Source organism: Copadichromis virginalis, linkage group LG10, assembly GCF_057382275.1.
Source record: "Copadichromis virginalis isolate Kocher_CV1m ecotype Utaka linkage group LG10, C_Virginalis_male_GT1.1, whole genome shotgun sequence".
NCBI classification, from domain to species: Eukaryota; Metazoa; Chordata; class Actinopteri; order Cichliformes; family Cichlidae; genus Copadichromis; species Copadichromis virginalis.
Window position 1 is genome coordinate 33,611,221 of NC_140627.1, and position 22,731 is coordinate 33,633,951.

A 22,731-nucleotide genomic window follows, 5' to 3' on the forward strand; every position below is an offset into this window, starting at 1 on the left:
TTCGTCGAAATCAGAAATGTGACTACCGGGTGTCTATTCAGAGATATAAATGTGATTGTTTGCCAACAAATAGTTCACAGCTTCATCGTCGGAGATTAAAAAAAGCGAAGCAGAGCCTGGGTGTCTGTTAGTTCTTTTTACCTTTAATAAAAAGAAAACTAAAATAAAAATCTCAACATAAAAAATACATGGCGAAACAATAGACTCTTAAATGATTATGAGAATAATCATGGTCGCAATGATGATACAGTAGAATAATAAGAAGTCACCATAATAATAATAATAATCAGAAGCATAATAATCATAGATCTATCTGTTCTGGTGTCCGTCCCACCAGCAGAAATCACTTCCTGTTTTATAGACATTATGGTAAGCATCGCACAGGGCCGGGGCGTGGCACTTGTCAAAATATTTTCACACTTAGCAAAGTTACCCCACATATGCACGACAAAATAAGGACAGAATCACAGCTCGTACGATTCACAGCACTGCTTGGAAACAAAATTTCAAACAAAGGAATTCAAATCATGCTCCGAGTCGGCTTCTTCATCTACGTCTTGTTTTAGGGTCGCAGCTGTAACGTTTGACTGAGCTAAGGAAGGAGGGAAATTTGGCAGTTTTAAAATTGAACAAAACAAAGTTCAAGTTGTGAAACCCCGACAAACAATTTTAGGGAAAAATAAATGTTAACATTCTTCTTCGTTTTCTGAAATAAAACGTCTGCAGTTCTGCGGGGTTTTCGTCCAATGAAAGTGCAGTGCTCGTGTTCATCTGAAATGTTGATCTGTACGGGGATTTGGGGCCAAAAATCATTAACAAAATAACATTAATAATAACGATAATAAAGCCTAGAATAAAAGCAACAGATTTGGAAAGCTGGCGTCTAAAACCTGAAGTCCTTCACATCGTGTCCGAGTTTGGATGGAGGAAAGAAAAGAGATCACTTAAATGGTTTGATGGTCTTGAGAGGGTAAGGCGGGATGTTGGTGAGGTGGATTTAGAACGGAAACACTGGTGCTGATTGGTTCATTTTGGCTGTCATGTTTCTCATGGCACCCTAAAGTTACTTCCTGTAAGTAAATGTGCTTTAAAAACTGTTTAAAAGCTTCCAAAATGAGCTAAGTTTCAAAAGAACGTGAAGAAGAGCAGCATGGCTGCACTTTTGACCACAAGATGAAGCAGAGAGTCAATGTGCAGCTACTTTTAAGCTGCTCCCTGTCCGTCCCACCAGCAGAAATCACTTCCTGTTTTGTAGACATTATGGCAAGCATCACACAGACCGGGTACTCGCCAAAACACCTAAATCCAAACTCTGGACCAGATTTGAAATCGAGGTCCAGCAAAGACTCACAGCACTATCGTGGTACTACACAGCACAGCCTTTAGTTTCAGTTCATTTGTCTTCAACACGACTGCCTAGTGGTCTTTTCATGCATGTTTGTTTTGATGCTTTGGTTCATTTTGGACTATTTTAAACAACTTCAGCTTCTCAAGTTTAAACATTTCCTTTGGCATCAACCTTTAAAAAATAGTTTTATGGTTTCATTTTTAGATCATTATGTTTTGTTTCTAAGAGAAAAAAAAAAGGTCACATACCGAGAATAAAGGTGTGAAAAACATTTCAAAGTGAATCAATACTGCTCATTACCAGCTCTGCATTTTTATCCTTGGTCTCTACGAGAATCTAGCAAAGCAGCTTTGCGTGATTCAAAGCTCTAAATAATCCTTATCTTGTACTGAGCTCTCACTTCCACTTTAAGACAACTTTCTTCTGATTGGCTGCCTCTGGTCAGAACATGAGATGGTTTCTGTGTCCTGAGATGATCATAATAGGGACATCTGCTCTGTGTGACATCATACAGACTGTGAGTAGGAAAAACAAAAAAACTGAGCATTTGGCTGCAGGATTACGGGTCATTGACCAATTGGCTATCAGAAACTTCAACCATGTTTAATACGAACATTCACAGGAAATAAGTCAAATTTGAACAGGTCAACATTAAAGTGAGTAAGTCTGTTCACTGTCATCAGCATCTTTCAATGTGTCAAACAAAACAATAGTGGGATTTAAGTAATCTGTGTTTGATGGTCTAGAAATAACTGTGAAACTGCCAAATCCCGGACAAACCCCCAAATATTGTATCATCACAGTACAAACTAAACAACAGTAAAGGCCACAGAAATATTTGTTACCAGATTGGAAATAATTCCAGAAAAGAAAATGGTGACAACATTAATTTAAAATGTATCTTTGAAATCTACACAATAAAATAAAGAGAAGCTCTCAAGGATTAGAAATTATAAGAATATGTGGTTGTTTTATTTTATTAAAAAGTTAATATTAATTTTAAAGTTATATTTACTAAGCAAAATATTTAATGGTTTATCCCCTGAAACTAAAATGTAAGACCTGAACTTAATTAGAGAAAAATAACACCACGCAGTGTTTCTAAACTGACACATCCCAGGTTTGCCCAAACGTTTTAAACCAACAATTTTTCTTTTTAAAAAAGCTGAGTTCTTGTCAGTCACCAAGGTTCAAAGATCATCGTGTTGGCAACAGTGAAACATTAAAGGCACAGCACAGCTTCCTGTGATGACTTAACTCTGAGGTGAAGCTTCATACTAACTTCATCTGAATGCTTGTTCAAAGTGAGTTTGGACCAGTGAGTGAAGACAACAAACCAAACAACGAGCACCAGAGTTTCCCTTCAATGAGCTGACAATGGCGAGTTAAACCGGCCGCACCGAGTCTCAGACCGTTTCTATTTTAACAAGCAACAAGAGAAACAGACTTTAGCATCAGTTTTGTTGACTTTAACTGTAAATCTGGAAGTGAAATAAACAGAAACAGATCAAAGAAAGGTAAAAAACCTATCCAGTGACTCGACCTCCAAATCCAGTCCAAAGTTCAAGGAAAAAAAAAAAAAAAAAGATTCCAGTGTGACTAAACTCGAGTGTTCTTTAGTTCCATCAGAGAAAATTTATATCCTGGGTTGTTTTAGTTAAGAATCGTGACTCTCAGTGATCAGGCCTCCTGTACCATCTCAAATTTATATGCTTTGTTTTTAGCTTCAATTTGTTCGCTGTCACATTGTTGCAATTACACGTCTTCATTCTCTTAACCAACAACAGTATTCAGACAAGTACCAGCTTACTGTTGAGCTTTAACAGGATTAAACCAAAATAAAGAGTTAAATTAGCTCCACTTACGGAGAGGGTGGATAAAGTTTTGGTTGTCGTCTTTTCATGTAATTTCTTAAAAAGCAGGATTGCAAAATGATCTCTGGGATCTGAATGAAGTGTCCGCACTGGAATGTTTTTTTTTTAATAATTAAAAAAAGCCGACAGAACATGGCGAACGTTTCTGAACATGGACGACAGTTGGAGCAGGAGGAGAGCGGATGCTGGTGAAATCGAACTTCAGTCGCTTGTAAGACTTCTCTGAGTGTGTGTGTTTGTGTGCACATGTATTTCCTCTCGCTGCAGCCACCGCGAGAAAAACTATCTACAGGATTTACTCGAAGGAAAGCGGCGATCACCACCGAACAATTTTTTTTCCAAATATATATTCTGCTTGTACAGGACGGTGATCGTCGGGAAACATTCAAAAACAAAGCGGACGAACGCTGCTGATTCTTTAGCTTCCTGCTTTCTATCTCAAAGCCCCGCCCACGACAAGCAGCAGAGGTTCCCATCCACAGTGCCAACATCTGTCCTGCAGCTGCTTAACATTTAGAATTTCTAGCAAAAAAGAGAAACAAGAGACAACAGATGGAGAAGACGGCGGAAAAATGGCGGAGGTGGCATGACGAATGGCTGAAGCAAGAGAGGAAGAACACCACCAAGCCCCTCCGAGGCCTCCGTCCAAATATACCCTCATCCATCCCTGGGGAATGTGAACAGTGAGTGTGTGTGTGTGTGTGTGTGTGTGTGTTGTGGTTTTGAAGCGAGCATATGAAGGGGTTGGCGAGCTCCTAGCAGTCCTCGTCCTTGTCGTCCACAACACCTTTGAGCCGGAGGCGGGCGAAGTCCTCAAAGACGAAGTCGTCGTCCTGCGAGATGCTGCTTGAAGGATGAAAAGGACGAGTTTTATTGTGAAAGGTTCCATACAGCCCTGTTTGAATCCAGCACCAACAGCACGTCACATGTGTGAACTGAGCATCTGTGAAGTTTTCCACCTCACGCCGGGTTTGTGAATCTGCCGCTGCTGCAAACGGCTGCAGATGTTTCTGCTGTCATTTCCTGAAACAGACGGTAGCTCCTAACCCTTCAGCATTAATGATGCGCTCACAGATTCAAGATCCACTCGTCACGTCTCGCAGCTCTCACAGGAGAAACCGTTCACGTCCATGGATTCATTTTACAGACGTTTTTTGTTTCCTTAGGATTTTTAAACTTTCGGGTATTGAACACCGACAGCTGCTCCTTGTAAGGGTCAGTCAGTTCCACGTTATGGCGTGCTGTAGTTCACACATGCTCAGTTTAATCAGTGACGTTATGTTAGTGCTGGTTGCCATGGTTTCTGTTTGTATGTAAAATAAAACTCAGCAGAAGTCTGGAAACTCACTTTGTTTCAAACTCTATCAAATTGGTGTCGATGGGCGGGTCAGTTTCTGGCACAGCTGAAACACACACACAAGCATGTCACGCTGCCGTTTCCATGGAAACTGATGCTCAGTGCCATGGTGAATCCGCATACGAGGATTCACCATACGAGGCTGCAGAGACTCACCTGACTGCGGGCGGGACGCCGGCGGCTCCGGAGGTTTAGGATGCATTAAGATGAAGGGCAGCTCCACCGACACGTCCCTGGAAAATAGGAAGCACGGCGTCATTGCAGCAAACCCCGCCTCCTTCCTTTTTCCAACAGGTTAAAAATGTCCTGATAAATCTGCCCGTTAAAGCCCCACAGCTGATAATTAACTCACTTCAGAGCAAACTGACTACTGAGTGACAACAACCACCTAGAAACCCATGTTAACATTAAACACCAGGCTGTGGTTCCCCCACATGAACACTGAGGCTTTCAGTCCCATTTACCTCTCCAATAAGCCTCGCAGCAGCCTGCAGGGAGGGGGGAGGGCACACAGAAGAGGAGGGGGGAGAGGGGGACGGGGCGGAGCCACACAAAACGCCAAAAAACACAGAGAAGGGAGGTGAAATGAAAAGCAGGAGGCGACAGGTTCACAAAAACCTACAGTGGAAGCAAACACAGTGAGGAGCAACGACAGCAACGAGCCAACAGGGTGGAGCAGGAAGCAGGAAGTGGAGGCCGAGCTGCACCTGCAGCTCTTTCTGAATAAAACACCCGAAAAATGAGAAAATCGTCTTTAAACCAACCGTGAAAAAAAATGAAGAGCTGCTCAATTTAGCACCACCTCCAGCCGCCCTCAGTAAATATCACAAGTCATGTGACTTTAAAGTCCAATGGCGAGACAGACGGTAGATAAAGGACTACGGTCCTAGACAGATGCTGAGGACTCATTAAACTCTCACAGGCTTTTATTGTGAAAGGATGACTTTGTAAAGCCTCCCTCAGCTGACTGGAGTCTGAGCTCAAGCTCTGGCCGTGTTTAAGCTTCAAACTGATTCACGTGGTTTTTGTACGTCTTTAAGTCAAATATGATCCCGAGACTCGCTTCACACGTGTGGCGTTTCCATGTAAACGTGGACAAACGCCAGACCGTTGCGTAGGAAACGTTCAGGTGCAGCTCGGCCTCAGGCGTTTCACTGAGTGACGTCTGGAAGATAAAAACACCTCCAAACTTCACTGATGACAGCTACAGGAAACAGTGAGCTGGAGAGGACAGGAAGTGATGTCAGCAGAGTGTGTGTGTGTGTTGCTGTACCCTCCACGGGACACCACCAGCTTGACTTTGACTCTGTAGGACACCAGGATCCCCAGGACCTCCTTGTTGGTGACGTCCTTCACACTGAAACACACACGGAGCACTGTGGTCACATGACCATGCAAACACACCTGTGTGTTACACCTGTGTGTGTTTGTGTTTTACATGGTGGATGAGGCCAGGTTGGTGTCTTCATGTTTGAGCTTCCCGTCCAGAGCGAGTCCTCTCTTCTCTCTGTTCTTGTCCAGTGTCGGGGTCAGAGTGTACACCTTGCAGAAGGTGGAGCTGGACGACACCTGGTCGCTGTGGAGACCAGACGCTGCTGTCAGGCAAACCGTTCAGGTAAACCCCGCCCCTCCACCAATCTCATTAAACAGGTGTGAACATCAATGACCTTTTGTCACTGGTTTTAAACCAGCTCAGATTGGTTAGCCTGGTTAACTCTATCACATTTTCATTCATTAACATTGGTTTAAACCAGTTACACCAGCATGCAGGGACAGGGACACTTACTCTGCCTCCAGCTGAGCCACGGGACATTTATACTGGGCAGTGCTGAACAGGCAGATGTCTGCGTACTGACGCACTGCGGAAGACAAACAGAGGAGGTGTGACTGTGATAACAGGACGGCGTGCAGAGAAGCGCAGAAAAAGAGTTGAGAGATGCGTACCGGAGATCTTCACCCTCTTGACGGTCTTGGTGGAGTTGTTGGTGACGTGGACGTTGACGCTGATGGGCTCGCCGTGATAATACAGCTACACACAGAACACCATTATTAGCATAAAAACAAAGGACTGGTTTGTGGGTATCGGGGCTGTTTGCGCACCTCTTTGTCCAGAGATGCCTCCAGGTGCAGGGACCTGTCGGACATCAGGAAGCTGCGGGTGGTCTCCACCATCGGCTGAGGACCAGGCTTCTCCGGAGCGTACTGAACCTTCCTGATCACCAGACGCACCGAGTTCCTGCACACAGCACAGGCTTCAGCACGGTGATTCCTCTAGCGTTCACTGGAGGCTGGCTCACAGTATGACACACAGAAGAGCCTCTCTTGTCCTAAAGTAAACACTGAGTCTGACATTTTACTGCCTCTGGTAGATTACTGTACTGTGAGTCTACAAAATAAAAGCCCCGCACAGAGCCTGCTGGGGTACAGGCTGGCTTTGGACTGCAATGAAACACAGCAAAAGCTTTAAAGTGGACCTTTTATTTCCTGTTCCACTGGTGGGTGTTCATGTTTACACGACCAAAGTTAATCCCCACTCAGTTATTTCTACTCTGGGTTTGAACTCCACGCAGCTCCTGAGTGAAGCTTCCCGCAGGTCTGAACTCACCTCTTGTGAATCTTCTCTTCCATTGACTTGGCACAGAAAGCTCTGATCTCAAAGTCAACACCACAGGCCTGCAGGAAGAGGAGAGAGGACAGCTCAGCGCCACCGTGTTTATAAAAACGCCTCAACTGTGCTGACGCGCTGCGAGCGCAGCCCTGCTTTTTCCCGTTTTATAAACACACCGTCTCTCTCTCTCTCCGCTATGAGCGACGCTGGAACAGCTTCAGCTAAAAATCAACGGCGTGTTTATCGGCCTGTCTGAGGCGGTCGTTACGGTAAATCGTAGCCTGTCAGCGACGCTCCTCACAGATAACCGACTCCATCTGACTCCCCGTTTAAAACCAAACATGTCAACGCTGGAAGAAGCTCCTGAACGTCAGGCTGTTAATCAGGAATAAAATAGGTTTCAGGAGCCAAAATGTGTGAGAAAGAAAAGGTCTGCACGTCTTCAGGCCTGAAGGACACGCTGCACATCAGAATGCTGCATTTGCAGAAAGAAAAAAGGCAGTGATGGGAACTGTTCCCTCACTGACAGGAAACAAGTTGTTTAGTTGACCGAGCGCTCAGATCCACTGCTCCGCTGTTTCAGGGCCTGATCGGGGAAACATCAGCCGACGCAGAAAATCAACAACTAAAAGCCAGGAAGTCTGCAGACGCACGCAAACTCGGCGACGCTTCAGAGTCGAACACGCAGCTGCAGGACAGAGGAGGGTTTGAATATTCATCTTTGTACAAGCTGAAGTAACCTGAGCGGAGGAGAGCTCAGCCTCACACCTGTCTCACATTCAGGTTCTTAATCTCACGACAGTAAAAGGCTGCATCATCATCTCGTGCTGCAGGTGGCTCCACCTGTCAGCTGCAAAGGTTATGCTGCTGTTATAATAATAAGACACATTATCATCATTATCATTATTATTATTATGGATGTGTGCAACTGGTGGACCAATCACCGCTGTTGTCACTAGTTGTTTAATCTAACTGTTAAAAGTTTCATTGATCCCTGGTGCTGGTAAATTATTGTGTCCTAAATGTTATGCAGTCATCTGCCACCAGATGGCGCTTCATGAATCCTTTCATGTTAGCTTTTGTGAACTCTATTAGAATGAGAGGACAAATCCCAGCAGCAGAAATGAGCTTTCTCCAGAAGGTGGACGGGCTGTGAGTGGAGCTGCTACTCTTGCACATCAACAGCAGCCAGCTAAGGCTGTCGCCTGGGTCACGTGTTCCCACTGGGCATGTCCTACTGGGAGGAGGCTCGGCGTAGACCTGGGCACGCTGGCCTGGAACACCTCGACGTTTCCTCGGATAAGCTGGAGGAAGTGGAGGGAGGAAGGTCTGGGCTTTCCCACTTCAGAAGAAGTAGAAGAAGCAGAAGAAGAAAAAAAAATGTCGGGACGATTTATGATTTTGATAAATGCCGAACAGCGTGGACCACTCAATGCACTGTTCTCCCTCAGCTGTGACTTAAAATCTGAGTGTTTTAGTTTCAGACTAGTTGGTTAGTCTGATTGTTTTTTCCTCGTTTCGCAAATAAGAATTGAGTTGCCAGGTTTTATAATTCAGTTTAAATTCCATCAAGTCTTTAAAGGAACCTGATCTAATAAACCAGACTGTGGGGTTTAAATCTGACTGCTGTTAAACGTCTTTAAAATCTATTTAAACCTCCTCTGAACGTGACGTTGGACATCCACCCGTCTGCTGACCTGCTGTGGAGGAACCAGATGGGTGCAGCAGTTACTGGTTGTGCCGATGTAGCGTACTGGGACGTGCGTGGCTCTGCTCCGACCCTGTGGGCGTGAGCATTGTCCTGCTGAAACAGCTGCAGGGTGGGGCGCTGAATGCAACGTGAACAGGGCGGAGACCCTCCGTCAGACTTCCACAGAGAACAATCAGATCAGAGATGGTGCTCCAGCTCTGAGATCATTTACTGGACCTGAAAACTTCTCGTCCTTCAGTTTCAGACTGAACTCATCGTTAAAGCATCGAGTTAACGATCAGAAGCAGGAGGCGGTGCTTTCAGCTGCTCCCTGAACTCGCAGCGGTCGCCACAGCGGATGAATGGCACAGATTTTCCACCGGATGCCCTTCCTGACGTAACCCTCACATTTACTATGTGACCCCCTGAGGCCGGCCTGTAAATCCCCTCGGGCAGGCGGGTTTGGGTGGACCCAGACAGAGATTTATATTTCAAACTGAGGCGTGACATTTGGGAACAGCTAATTTACGACATCCGTGCTCTGCCGTTTCACAGCTGGGGGGGTTCGGTTACCTTGCCGGTGTCCTCGGGTCCGGGCTGTAGAGTGACTGAACAGGGGAGATTCTGAGGAATCTGGAAAACAAGAAGAAGAACGAGAACGTCAGAATCACAGTTTGTTCATTCGTTGTTTCCACACCACAAACTCAGAGCCCGTTTTTATGAAGCTTCCCACAGAGCGCCGACCTTTAAACTCCCAGCAGCCCTGGCTCAGCTCGACTCTCGTAAAGAATCCGAGGCTCCCATAAAGCTCAGATATTTTCTCAGACGTGCTTTATCGAGTAAAATAATCTGTGCACATTAAGAGTAAACGCCACAGAGCTGCAGGACGTCCTCCCTCATAAATGCCCTGCTGAGGAGGTGTGATGACCCCTTTCAACCAAAAAGTTCCAGGAAGGTAAAAAAGTGCAATTAAATTTCCACCGTATGTGAAGGAGGAGGAAGCCAGAACAAATGAGTGTAATGAGCGACTTCCTGAGTTCCTCAAAGGGTTCTTGATCTTACAGGGAACTGCGCTCCGATGGAAACGCCCTTCAGTGTGTCACTTCTAGTCTAACAGGAAGTCAAAGTCTTCCTCATTTGCATCTCCTTGTTTATTTCAGGAAGCTGGCGATCAGCAAACATCACGAGACACGTCTGACGCTCGTCCTGATATTGACGCCGGGCTGAAGCAGCCCGAGGAAAGAGCCGACAGACGAGGTCAGCGGGCTATAAATGATCTGCTTTTTCAGGCCACAGCAGACGGCGTTCAGACACTAATGGATGCTGGGTAAACACAGGCTAATGAACTGATGGCAAAGATCAATATGCTCATCTTTAAATGTTTACATCGAGGCCCTGAGCTCCCACCTGGTTAAACAGCTCCGTTCTTCTTCTTACATATTTTATACATCTTGCACACGTGCGGTGCAGAAAGGTTCGATAGTGCGCCGTGCAGCTGCAGTTCCTCTAATCACCAGCAGGGGCTCCAGCAGTGAGTCAGTGCCCACAGACTCACATGGAGCGCATTTCACTTCAAACACCATATAAAGACGTGGCGTCTTCACCACGAGCTCCACACACGGAGCCCTGAGGAGGAGCAGTGACTCACGGTGAAGTAGAAGGGGTGTGCGTGCTGGCCGAGCTTCTTCAGCAGCCTCTCCTGCAGCCGGCTGTTGGGTTTCCGCTCCTCGGGCACCGGAGGGAAGGCCTGACGCCGAGAGAGAGACGACAGTGAGAACGTCCGACCTTTAAAAGTACTCAACTGTCTGCTCAGGCGCAGGCTGATGAAGCTCACCTGGAAGGTGGAGATGTACAGATCCTTCCGGAAGGATAGACCGAGCACATCCAGGTCCTCGCGTCCATATCGAAACGCACAGGTCAGCGTGACGAAGACTGTGGGGAGGAAGAAGAGGCTGTTTGCAGTTTAAATGAGTCATTCATTAAAATCAGGTTTAATTCAACAATAAAACATTAAAACTGTTAAAAATCATCGACACAGCAAAACAGCGTCGTTACAGAAGAGGTGAAGTGGACCTTTGCTGCTCTGCATGAGCCACACTTCAAAATAACCTTACAGCTCATGCCGAACATGACAGAGATGAAGCTCCTCCCCCTTTGAGGCATCATGCTTTTGATTGGCTGCCCTTTGCAACTGAACAACAGGACTTCTGACATCTCACTGTGACATCACGCAGGTCCACGAGTGTAAGAGACTGTGATAAACTGGTTGTTTAGAGCTCACAGCGATTATCTGCACAGCACAAACTGCCAGCAGTGGAAAGCAGACGCAGGATAAGAGCTGAGCTGCGTTCTGGGTTTTGTTGGGTGATGTTTGTGTAGCAACATTAAAAACAACGTTCAGGCAAACAGTAATTTACCTGTTTTTCCAACTATTGACACACAGTCAGAGGTCCAGAAACTGCTTATTATGTAAACAAAGGTCATTCTGCCTGTTTTGTATTCAACGTTTCTGAAACAGTTGTTTAACAGTAAACAGACAAAAATGAGACGTTTGTGTCCTTAATAAATGAACGTGCTGAGAAATAAACAGGAAGTCGTTAATCAAAGGCTTCAGCTCTGCACAGAAAGGTCAGCAGGAAGTTGATGAAACAACACGAGCGCAAGGCTTTTACTCTCGTTTATTTACACACGGCAACAAGTCAAAGTCGCTGCACAGTTGGCTTCAGCACACTCTGCCACATGATTGGCTGATGAGACATTTGCTTTATAGACTTAACGTTTAGATCTTGCAGTGAAGTCTCAGTGTGTTCCTGTACATGTGTGCAGGTGTTCTCGCCTACCTTTCCTGTCCTTCAGGTACTCTGGGTCGACCAGGATCACGCCATCTGTTGGCAGGAAGGAAGACAAACAGTCATGAAGGTCACCGGTTTACCTGATCAGGATCTCTGACTCCTGTAAATACAGGACTGCACCACAGCAGCCGTGCTCCCTAAAAACTCCAAAACAAACACAAACGAGTCCAGACTCACCGACTGGGTCCACGTGGTCCAGGTGGTCCACAAAGTCTCGCTTTCCCAAGTAAACCGTCAACTGCACAGACCAATCACAGGATTAGTTTATTTAATCCAGATGTGTGATCACAACAGCTCAGTGAAAACTGGATAAATCCTACTGGAATAACTTTGACCTCTTCCTGGTCCCCACACAAAGATCACCAGCTCTGTGCACACGTTTGCAGACGATGTGCTGTTAATAACTTATTTACAAACTGCTGCTCTCTGTATTGTTTCCAAGTACAACAATGGAAGGTTTTTGGTTTGGAGTACAAAGGCGGTCACTGGCTACAGCATCCAACCTTCCAGAGAGCTGCTGCAGGACGTTGTAAAAACACCTCACACAGGTGGAGACCAGTGTCAGGTTAACTTCCAAGTTATTTCTCGACCAACCTGGAAGTTAGCGACCCCTAAGCCAGAAGTCCGGGAGAAGGGACGCTCTCTAATCGAAGTCCTAAAAGAACAGAATCTGCTAACAGCATGCAGCGTGTGAGCTCATGTTAAACTTCCCCATCGACAGGAAGTTTAAAAAAGAAAAATGTAAACTATATCAAAGGAGTAAAGCAGGATCTGCCCGAGTGTTTAACCACACTGAACCACAACCTTCTGACAGGGAGTGAATTTAGAGGCAACAGTAAAGGAACGACTGCATAACACTGAATATTAATCTTTATCTCGACTCTCTTCTTAACAAATGTTTAAACTAAAACTGGATGAACTGGTCACACTGGTGACGTCCCAGTTTACTACCTGACTTCACTGTGGAGCTGCTCTGCCTGCTTCATCTTTGTCACATAATGAGTGCTTTGCGTCGCTCCCTTTGGCAGCTCGTTTTTCTGCCCTTACGTCTGTATATCTGCTTTTAATCGCCCTGATTCTATGATTGTGGTTTTTACTCTGGTGTTTGAGTGAAATGCTGCGATCTGAAGGGTCAGTATGAACAAAGCTTCATGTTTTAGGTGGCAGAGGGAGAAGAGTGCTTTCTACTGCTTCCTCACAGTGTCAGATGTTGCAGAACAAACTCGTGGACTCACCTTACAGTTGGGGCTCGACTTCTTGAAAACTCTGAGAGGTTTGGGAAGAGGAGACAGAGAGGAGGAAAGAAAGAGAAGGTTAGCTCGTTTTTTCTGGCTGAACCCTGTCGCTAAACGAAGAGCGCTGCGGTCGATTCAAACAGGTTTTCAGACCCGCTGCAGCTCATCGAGAGCGTGTGGGTGAGACAATTCTGTGAAAAATAACCCGAGGAAGTGTGGCAGCTTCCTGCTGTGTCGAAATAAACAGTGGCCTTGTTTGAAACCGATGGTTGGGGGTGGGGGGGAAGTGGTTTTGATGAAAAACAGTGTACATGACCTAGGGTTATTATGGGATGTCACCGCACTGCTTTAAGAGGGAAACAGGTGGATGTTAACCAACACGATCACTTAAACTACTCGAGTCCAAGTCTGCGCGATGCCACTGAAACTTTTACAAACCTTTGAACCACCAGAAACACGCCGCAGGATCTCAACAATCATTACAAGAACAGCTGAACACACCGACACCAGGACTGAGTCTAGACCTGAGCCGCAGCTGAAAGAGTGAGGCTTTAGCGTGGCTGCAGTTTCACTGCCAAAACACAAGGTGGCAGCGGACTGCCCATTTCCTAACTGATATTAAAAAGTGGTGGAAGAGAGAAGCATCGAAGAAAAACTAATCTCCCAAAACCGGTCCCAGGCGCAGCTTGGACCCACGATCTTGATGTCAATAAACCAAAGTAAACTTCGGCCCCTCTTCGATCAGCGCCGCCCCGGATCACTTGCAGTCCAGCACTACTGGGTGTGTCTGGTTGTCGTCACAGCTTTGCCGGGTTTCAAAGATGGCGGTTTTGATTTTGGTGAACCTGATGCTCACTGAGTGATGCTACTTGCCAGGCATGCAGTCTGATGACATCACATTTTACCACCTGCTCAGATCGCTAAAAAAGTAGCTGGTACTATGACCTAATGGAAAACCCTGAAAGGTGTGGCGAACCGCGGCTTTTCTGACAATAACCTGCAGAGAGAGCACAGATGGACTAAACCTTCAGTTTGTGACCGCGGTCTTCGTTCTGCTCTGCAAACACAAACCGCAGCAGGACCAAAGTTTAACCTCGGACAATGACGGAAGTGCCAAAAGCATCCTGCTCACAGTGATGAAGCTCCACCCACTCTGGTGTCCTCCCACAGTGCAAACCAGAAATGCCACATCCCGTGTGTTACGCTGCTTTTCACGCTGCTGAATTTTATCAGTCAGCTGCAAAAGGACGCCGCTGCAGTTCCTTTAATGTCCACTTGAGGCTTCAGAACTCAGTCAGACCCCACAAGGTCTTAAAATCTCTAACTTTTCATTTTCTTCATCATAACAACTGCAGCTAAATGTTTTTAGAACTCATCAATTTGAACTGCATCCAGTTTGGAAATTAGGGGCGTGGCCTCTGTGGCTGACAGCAGATGGCCGTTTGGAGTCTTTTCAGTCAAGTGATGTGATGAAAAACCACCACAGGTGCCAACACACCTTGAAAAGCTGAACTCATTTTAAGGCCTGAAAACCAAACATGCCCACAGTTCAGCAGCTGTGTGAGGAAGCACCGAGGCTCTCAGCATCTGTATGAAGCGGTCACTTCCTCCAGGCCCTCGCCGCCTCAGACATCATCCTCTGCCAGGACGAGGCGCTGCTGTCCTGCTTCACAGCAGCTCCTGCTTCCTGTCACAGCCGCTGATGCTTTCCACACTCGGGTTAAATTTAGATCACTTCAAAGCATGAATTAAAACTGATTTACAGGTTTCTGCGGCTCCGATTTTTGGCGCTCGAGGCTTATTTACGACTGTGGTGTTTTTTAATCTGCAGCTTTGAATCCAGAAAGAACAAAAACACGTCGTAATGAGCTGCAGATATGAACCGCATGCACAGCTCAGCTCCACGCCTCTTCAGGCCACACCGTTCCAGATCTGCTTCCCAATTAGGGCCGATAACAGCAATCGTTTTCTTTATCGATTACCCTCAAACACCACAGCAGAGGATGGTCACAGCTTCTCGAAGCCAGAGGCGACTGATGTCAGACTAATAATCCAGAAACTGTTTTATTTAACAGAGTTGAAGAAAGCGTTTAAAATGTTAGCATATATGAATAAATTAGAGTCACTGTGGTCATTTTGCTCATTCATGCACAGAAAGTTACCCCAGGTCAGAGACATCAGCTGTTTCTGCTTTTATTTTCACTTACTGACATTTTACAAGAGCGAGATTCACTAATTGAGACTGTTTACTAATCGTAGCCTAAACCTGGTGCATTTCTTTCTCCTGGTATTTACACAAACCTGCTGAAAACAAAGCTCGACTGCTCAGAACAAAACGCTCCAAGTGACTTTTTAGGCCAGAATCAACTAATTATTCTACACTTCAAACAGGAAACAGGTGGAACCAAGGCAGGCGCCGCGGTGCAGCGGTTCACACGTCCACCTGTGTCGGCACCTCTGCACATCCAGCCCAAAGAAATCTCATTTAATTTTCAGGAACGATGACTCGACGAGACGCAAACGCTGCAAAGGAGGAAGGGGGCAGACATGGCAGGGTGTGAGGACTATAATGGGCCTGCGTCCGCTCACGTGTTTCCTGCTCCCGTTGGTGAATGTTGGTGGCCACAGTCCCCAATAATGAGGTCAGTGTGTAGAAGTGGTCCCAGGAAAGCACAACAAAAAAAGACTCAAGTGTGTGTTTGTTGCTGCTGCACACACGACTGTTTAAAGACACGGATGGTGTTTGGACTGCTGACGAGTCTAAATTGTCACTTCTGCCCATATTCGTCTGCTGCTTCTTACTAATAAAGTTATTTGGTTCAGTGAGGCTTCAGATATGAAATAAATGAATACATTTTGTTTCCTTTCAGGAGCATTTTTGTGACTTCACCGTCAGAAAACAAACTAAAAGCAGGAGGAACAAGCTGGAGCTAAGTGGGTCACCCTCCATCCCAATTATCTGAGAGCACGTTTTCCAAACTTTGTGCCAATACCAGTTATCAGCACCTTGCAGAGAGGCCCACAGGGCTGCCAGATCACACCACAATGATGGCAGCAGCCTGCCAGCGCCTCTCAAACCATTACAAATCACAGCAGCACGGCTGGAGCTCATCGACTTATTTTAGCTGCTGCTAATTTCAGCTCGCTGCCTTTACCTTTAATTCCACCTTAAACTCTGAGTTTGTGTGTCAGCTGAACCACACAGTGGACCTCTGGGACCACGGCTCCTTTTAGCGTCATGGCCGCTCATTGCTCGCCCATCAGCTGGTTACTGCGGGCTGCTGTAAGAATTGGATAACTTGTAAGACCCTGCATCATTCTTTCTTCTAATTGGTCAGCTTCTGGAAGCCTGCTGAGGAGCAGACGGTGGGCTTGTGGTTTGAGTGTGTTATGGACCAGTATTTTAACTCTGAGCTCTGCAGGCAGAGAAACTAGGAGGAGAAACTCGCTTGAGTCCTCGCAGGATGAAGTCGTAAACGTCCCTGTGAGCTGCTAACCTTAACGAACAGCAGGCCTGCTTTGTTCTTGACTCCAACGTTAAATCTGAGGTGATGAAGGGCCCTGCTGCGCAGATATAAACACGCCTCGTCCTGAAATGCTTCCTGGACTGACGAAGTTACAGCGACAGTGTTTGTGTCCAGGCTGAGCAGAAACACTCGTCCATCATGGAGTCCAGCTGTAGTGCTTCAGCTGAGCGTCGCTGCAGCTCCTGCGATTCATTCAGCGATCGCTGCATTTTTATTCTGTGGTCTTTATAATTTAGGCACCTTCATATTATTTTTATTATTTTTGCAGTCAGTGGGTAGAAATGGTTACATTCTGGAGGACATGTTGGTTTCATGTTAAACTGCTGGTTCTTATTGTGGCTGAACGAGGTAAAGGGAACCTCTGTGGCTCGTTTCCACGTTTTTATTCTGGGACTGCACCAGAGCAGTTTTACATGAGTCACAGTTCAGAAATAATCCTTCCTCTTTACTCTGAGCCTGCTGCAGTCCCTTTAGTTCACCCTCCAACAAGCTTTCATCTGACTGGTTAACTTCTGGAAGTCAGCTGAGGGGCAAACAACCCCCTTCATCCTGGCTCCAAGCATAAACAGATGCTTTGGACAGTGGGTGGGGCTTCTGTGCTTCTCTGTGACTTCATACAGATCCCAGAGTAGAAAAAAAAACAAGCGGTGTTTAGCGTGCTGCAGACACCGAGCTCATGTTTAATATGAACAGGAAATTTAAAAACAGCTCACTTTTGGTGTGATTAATAAACCAGGAGGATGACGCACTAATGAGTAGGTTAAAATGAATACACGCAGATGTTTCAGCAAAGCTTCAAACCCATGAGTGAGACTTAGTGTGGCCCCAAAACTCAAATATTCTCATTTGTATTTGTGTCAGAAACAGAGAGAAGCAGCAGCGGATGATACGACCACGTGAGGCTGAAGCTGGCGTCGAGGGAAAGAGATCCCGTAAACAGGAGAGCGTCGCAGCGAGCGCTTCCACCTGCAGGGGGGAGGTCTGCAGGGACGGCGCTCGCTCAGACAAACAGCTGACGTGAAGCTTCATGTCTGAACATGAACTGTTGCCATGTGACAACGGGATCGTGTTACCCAGCTGCTGGTGTTAAAAACATTTCAGATGATTTGAAGAGTCTGAGTGCAGATTTTCTCTTCTTAATTGTTTGTAACCAGAGAACACTCGGAGCTTCAGCTGCTGAAACGGGAGAGCGATGGGCTTAGAACGCCTCCATGCACCAATCTGAGAGCTGGGAGTCTGCAGCCATAAACCCTACATCTTCATCTGATGATCTGCAGCATGGTGCAGCATCATGCTGGAGAAGGCTCAGCATCACCAGCGAGCTCCTGGGAGGGGAAAGGACTGCAAACCAAAATTGAGCAGCTTTAAAAAGCTCCAAACGACACAAATTCAAATTCATGCTCCATGAATGACTGTTTTTTAAATCACGAGCGTGACCACAGCCGCTGCAGTACCTGTACAAGCAGGTGGAGGACAGGAAGCAGGTCGGACCGCAACACGAGGAAACCAGGTTTCCTCTCGGTCACAGTTCAGTGAGCGGCGGCGTCTCGTGCTGTTTATTAGCCAAACACTCAGAGCGGCAGGAGCGTGATGCTCGCTGCGTTTCACACTCTGACAAAATTTCCTCATGTTTGCCGGACGCCACCGTCGCTGCACTTCCTCTGCAGCGCCTGCCGCCCACAGACACTCGCGTTTCAGGGCCGCCTGCCTTCACATGCATGCCAGCCTCAGTTACACCTTCCTCTGGATTTACACCCAACAAACACAGTTTAGTGGCAGCAGAAATAATCCCAGGAACAAAGCGCACGAGCAGGCTCTTATTGTGGCAGTTCAGCCCGCCCTTCCTGTCAGGCCGATGCCTTCAGCTGAGTCTGTAACGATGAAGCTGCAGATAAGCAGGACTGGTCTGACCACCGGAGCAACGAAACAGGGTGAAAGTTAAATTTTAAACTCTGCAGCTGAGCGAGGAACCAGGAAGTTATTCTGCAAGACTCAAACTAGACGTTCATCTCCAGGCTGTTTTCTTCCTCTTTCAAACTGCTGATTCAGATTAAATGACTAAACTGTGGGCGGTTTTGCAACTGTTTTCATTAGTAATCAGCCAATTAGTCGAACAACTGCTCCTAGAAAAACTAAAATTAGTGCAGAATGAGGGGAGAAAAGTGATGAAAGGGAGGGATTTCTGCGGCTGGTATTAAACTACAGACCTGTAACTGAGCTTCAGACACAAACGCCAACACAACAAACCGTCTGTGTCATTTTCTGAGAGTCAGATTTGACGTTTTTGTCAAAAAATATTCAACAATAAAGTGAATATCTGAGCTTTGTGTTGAGGATTATTTTCCTTTAAATGTCCTGATCCAGCATCAGTTGCTCCTGTTACACCAGCAGGAAAAAGTACTGCAGTATCTGCTGTTTCCATCCCCTCAGCGCTCAATCAGCTCTGCAGCTAACAGTTATTTTTATCACCAAATTCACGTTTATGTGACATAAGAATCATTTTATTGTTTATAAAATGAATTAAAAATGTATAATTTGGACACTTTATGGAGCCACTAAGGCCTGAAACAGTCACAGCTTATTTTTCTTCATTGCTTCTAAAAAAGACACAAAACTTCTATTCTGATTAATCTGAAATCGATCAGCGTCGCTCCAATGTTGGAGCTTCAGGCCGCAGGAAGTCCCTCAAAATGAATAAATAAATATTGCAATTATGTCTCCCATTAAATATTCACGCCTGGAGAACGAAGCGGAGCTTTAAAAAGCCACATGGGATGTAAGCATTAAAGCTATTCTTCATTTCCTGATATTTCTGATCAGCTTTTATCATTGGCAGGTCAAAAATGGACTTTTTGCGGCTTTTTGGTCCTTTTTAACATTTACCCTGAAAAAACCCGACGTTAGAAACATTAGTGTATTTAGCGGCGCTCTGAACGAACCAACTTTGAGGTCACATGTTAAAGCTTCATACAGGCCATCGAGTCGGACTCTTCCTCTGCCTTTGAGCACAGTCTGACGCCCTGAGTAAGAAACCTGCGGTCGTGTATATATTAGTTGGTTTTGAATTCGATTTCTGGGCATGTGAACATCTCCAGCCGATGTACGACATTTCACACCTGGTCGGTGTTTCGTACGTTTGTACAAATTAAAAGCAGGATGAAGAACAGGAAGTGCATCACTGTTTGTTTCCAGCTAAAAATAACACAACCAGTTTTGTTTTTTTTCAAAAAGAAATGATTTGCTTGCATTTGCATGCAGAGCAAATACACACTGCTACTTTCATCTGTGTCTGCAGCATGAAGAGGGTCAGGCCTGGGTCAGCCATTTTTGATAGTAATAAAAACAACAACCAGACATGAATAATAATAATTAGACGTTTGAGCTGTGACAATAATTCCAGACATCTAAACTTCACGTTGAGCACAAAAACAGCTGCAGCTTTGAGAGCACGCCAACCTGTTTACACAAAAAATGTGGCAACAAGGGACAAAGTCAGCACCAGACTCCTCTTACAAAACCAGCGACTCTTACATGAAAACAGGGTCGAGTTTATGCAACGCACCATTTCCGATATGACTAAATACATTAGGAACACCAAAGTCATGCAGCAGCAAGAACTAAGCAGCTGAGCGAGCTGTAAACAAGCAGCTCACGTGTTTTGTGACATAAAATTGCTGTTTTTGTGAATGAGTCTGGTAAAGCGTGACGGCTTCACGTCCTTGACACAGGTGTTGAAGATGATCTCAATACAACAGCCAATTAAAACGGATTCTTTTAGCTGTGCAACACCTGACACGGTAAACAACTGGAAGCAAAGCGTGAAATAACAGTTTTCCTGAGCCGTGGCCTCTGAAGGAGAGGCCTTTTTGTCTTTAATGTAACACACAGACAAAATATCAGGATGTGATTGGTTCTAGCTGGGCTCGTCGCTACACCTCGCAGCCACACTTACTAATCTAGTCGTACAAGACTCGAGGAGAGAAGCTTCACAGCTGTCAGTACAAAAGGTGAAAGGTCAAAGAGAAAAACTTTCCACTGCTGGCTGGTGTTTTGCAAACAGGCAAAGTGCCACAGAGCCACTCGACATGCAGCTTCGATGTATAATCTGTTAACAGCAGCTCGAGCGTGAATGTCAGTGAGAGCCATTTCTTCAACAGCTATGACGTTGGTCTTTCCTCCTGCCCGTTTCCTCTCCTCCCAGTTTTCCACCTGCTTCCTAACAGGAAGTAACTGGCAGGAAAGAAAGTTAAGTTGCAAGTGGAATGGGCTGGGCTGACTCGCCCCCCCCCCCGTTAGAGGAAAATCCATCAAAAACAGCGGCGATGATCAGCATTTTATAGCAAAAAGCTGCTACACATGAGGAAACGGATCGTGTGCATGAAAGCTGTACATCCAACAAACCTTGACCTCACAGAGGAGAAACAGGCAGGATGTGGATGTAAACAGCCTGAAGCAGTCAGCACTTTAATGTCATTTTCAGCAGCTTACATGTGCTGGAGTAAAGGAAAGAGCTGAACCTGACTTTAAAGGCCCTGTATTCCTGCCACATTACAACAGGACGGGGTCTGATGAGCTGCACAAAAACATAACAGTTATTCCTCATCATTAGTCTTATTTTTGTGTGTTGGATTAATGCAGTTAAGCCCTCTGGGTCTCTTCTGTTAATCGGAATCTGCAGAAGAAGAAATAAAGGCGAAAACACGGGAAGGAACGCTGATCCACAGCAGTGCTAACCCAATTAACTGGGGGTGTAAACACACAAGGGAAGGGGGGCATCCTGAGCTTTATAGAAACCACAATCACTTTGTGTCGTTGTGCTGTGCCTACACACCGAGTAGATCGACCCGAAACAGGAACCAGAACTCACAAATGTCCGAAAACGAAACCTCCACCCTCTTTAAAACACATTTACAGCTAACTGGCATGAACCTGCGGTACCAGAAACCCGAAATAAGCCCGTGATGGAGGTAAGCGAACCTAAATAGCCCACCAATACGCTCCTTCGTACCAAATTCCATTCAAAAACACTTCATTTTAACATTTCGCCCCTGGTTAACGAGAATAAACAACACTCTAATATTTCACGTTTCATAAAAGCTGACTGTAAACATTGGAACTGAATCGAACAAGAACAAGCTCCATAATTTAAACAAATCTCGAGTTAAAATGCTGTTTTGCAGGTTACATGTCGATACCGCCCACTAAGGTTTCAGCGGTCTTTTACTGGACAAACACCGTGGGAATTCCTCTCTAAAACACCCAAATGTGGTGTAGAATTACACGAATATGGTGCCGATTTTTTTTCTTTGTGCTAGATTAAGCGGTGGGCATTAACAGTTGATCATTTTTGGTGTGCTTTTCAGTCAAACGGAAACGTTAGCGGGATGTTGAAAATTGACAGATTTCTGAGCGGACGCTGGAACGCCGTCCCTTCCACCACAGCCGCGGATAGCTAACCCCACCCTGCTGTGCTAACTTCGCCTCCTGCAAACGAGGTCATCGCTCTGAGAGCTCCGGACCAGAACCAGAGGGCTCGCTCGCTGGTCTCGGCCCGGGTCTAGCTAATTAAGCGGGTAAATCTCTGATGCTCGAGCTGAGAGGAGAAACTCCTCCGCCTGGGCCACTAGCACGACTGCTAGCGAAGTGCGTGAGAACCGACGCTAACCCGCAGCTAGCCGTTTATAGCCTAGCCGTCCTACCTGGTGCCCGCCTTGTCCCCCATCTCCTCTGCAGGCGGACGGCAGGAAGATCCCAACAAAATGAGGCCGGACTCGTAGGTGTCTTGACTTTAAAACGGAGGCTTTTCTTCAGGCTGTTCCCCTCACATCGGCGCACAGAGAACTAGTTAGTATGGTAATTTGATTTAGCGCCGCCTCGGCTCTCCACTGGCTTCCGCAAAGGCAGCAGCTCCCCCTCCCCTCTGCGTGTTTGTGCGCGCTCTGCTGTCTCTGTGAGGACCCGCTGCGAAATGAAACAGCAGCGGGCTAATCCAGCTGCTTTACAGGCTGACCGAGGGTTTACTGCTACTTCAAGGTCCATTCATAGTTTGGCATAAATGATTCCTAAACTGCGGTGCAGCGCAGACATGCTGCTACCACCGGCCAGTCAATGGTAAACAGAGCAGGAGATGATTCACATTAAACAGCCTGACATGTTTAAGGTTCACCGCAATCCAGGGCCGTATTACCCACAAGGCTTCAGGTTTCCCGGATCCTCAGGAGCCCCCAGGAGTCCTCCACA

At 46.1% G+C, this 22,731-nt stretch overlaps 1 protein-coding gene across 4 annotated transcripts; it reads right to left on the bottom strand.

Annotated features, from left to right (window-relative positions):
- Window positions 1-121: 121 nt before the first annotated feature.
- On the bottom strand, window positions 122-22,499 carry LOC146700873 (arrestin red cell). 4 transcript variants are annotated; one of them, XM_085471128.1, is made up of 17 exons: window positions 22,191-22,499; window positions 12,965-12,995; window positions 11,907-11,967; window positions 11,718-11,762; window positions 10,712-10,809; window positions 10,526-10,624; window positions 9,451-9,510; window positions 7,185-7,252; window positions 6,680-6,815; window positions 6,524-6,608; window positions 6,366-6,438; window positions 6,018-6,155; window positions 5,853-5,936; window positions 5,044-5,067; window positions 4,736-4,812; window positions 4,571-4,625; window positions 122-4,068 (listed from the first exon to the last, which is right to left on the bottom strand). In XM_085471128.1, the coding sequence occupies exons 1-17, from the start codon at window positions 22,211-22,213 to the stop codon at window positions 3,978-3,980; spliced, it is 1,248 nt and encodes a 415-aa protein (XP_085327254.1). In that variant the 5' UTR covers window positions 22,214-22,499; the 3' UTR covers window positions 122-3,977. The 4 variants fall into 4 exon arrangements, with proteins under 4 accessions (XP_085327254.1, XP_085327255.1, XP_085327256.1 ...); XM_085471129.1 differs by having other exon boundaries at window positions 122-4,065; window positions 22,191-22,495; XM_085471130.1 differs by lacking the exon at window positions 5,044-5,067 and having other exon boundaries at window positions 22,191-22,493.
- Between the last annotated feature and the right edge of the window lie 232 nt (window positions 22,500-22,731).

What these genes read in the sequence shown, in the direction of transcription:
- LOC146700873 (XM_085471128.1), bottom strand. Translation starts at nt 22,213, where the DNA reads ATGGGGGACAAGGCGGGCACCAG. An exon ending in GGACCACGTGGACCCAGTCG is followed by an intron (nt 11,763 to 11,906) that starts GTGAGTCTGGAC and finishes TCCTGCCAACAG; the next exon opens with ATGGCGTGATCCTGGTCGAC. An exon ending in GTGGCTCAGCTGGAGGCAGA is followed by an intron (nt 6,156 to 6,365) that starts GTAAGTGTCCCT and finishes TGGTCTCCACAG; the next exon opens with CGACCAGGTGTCGTCCAGCT.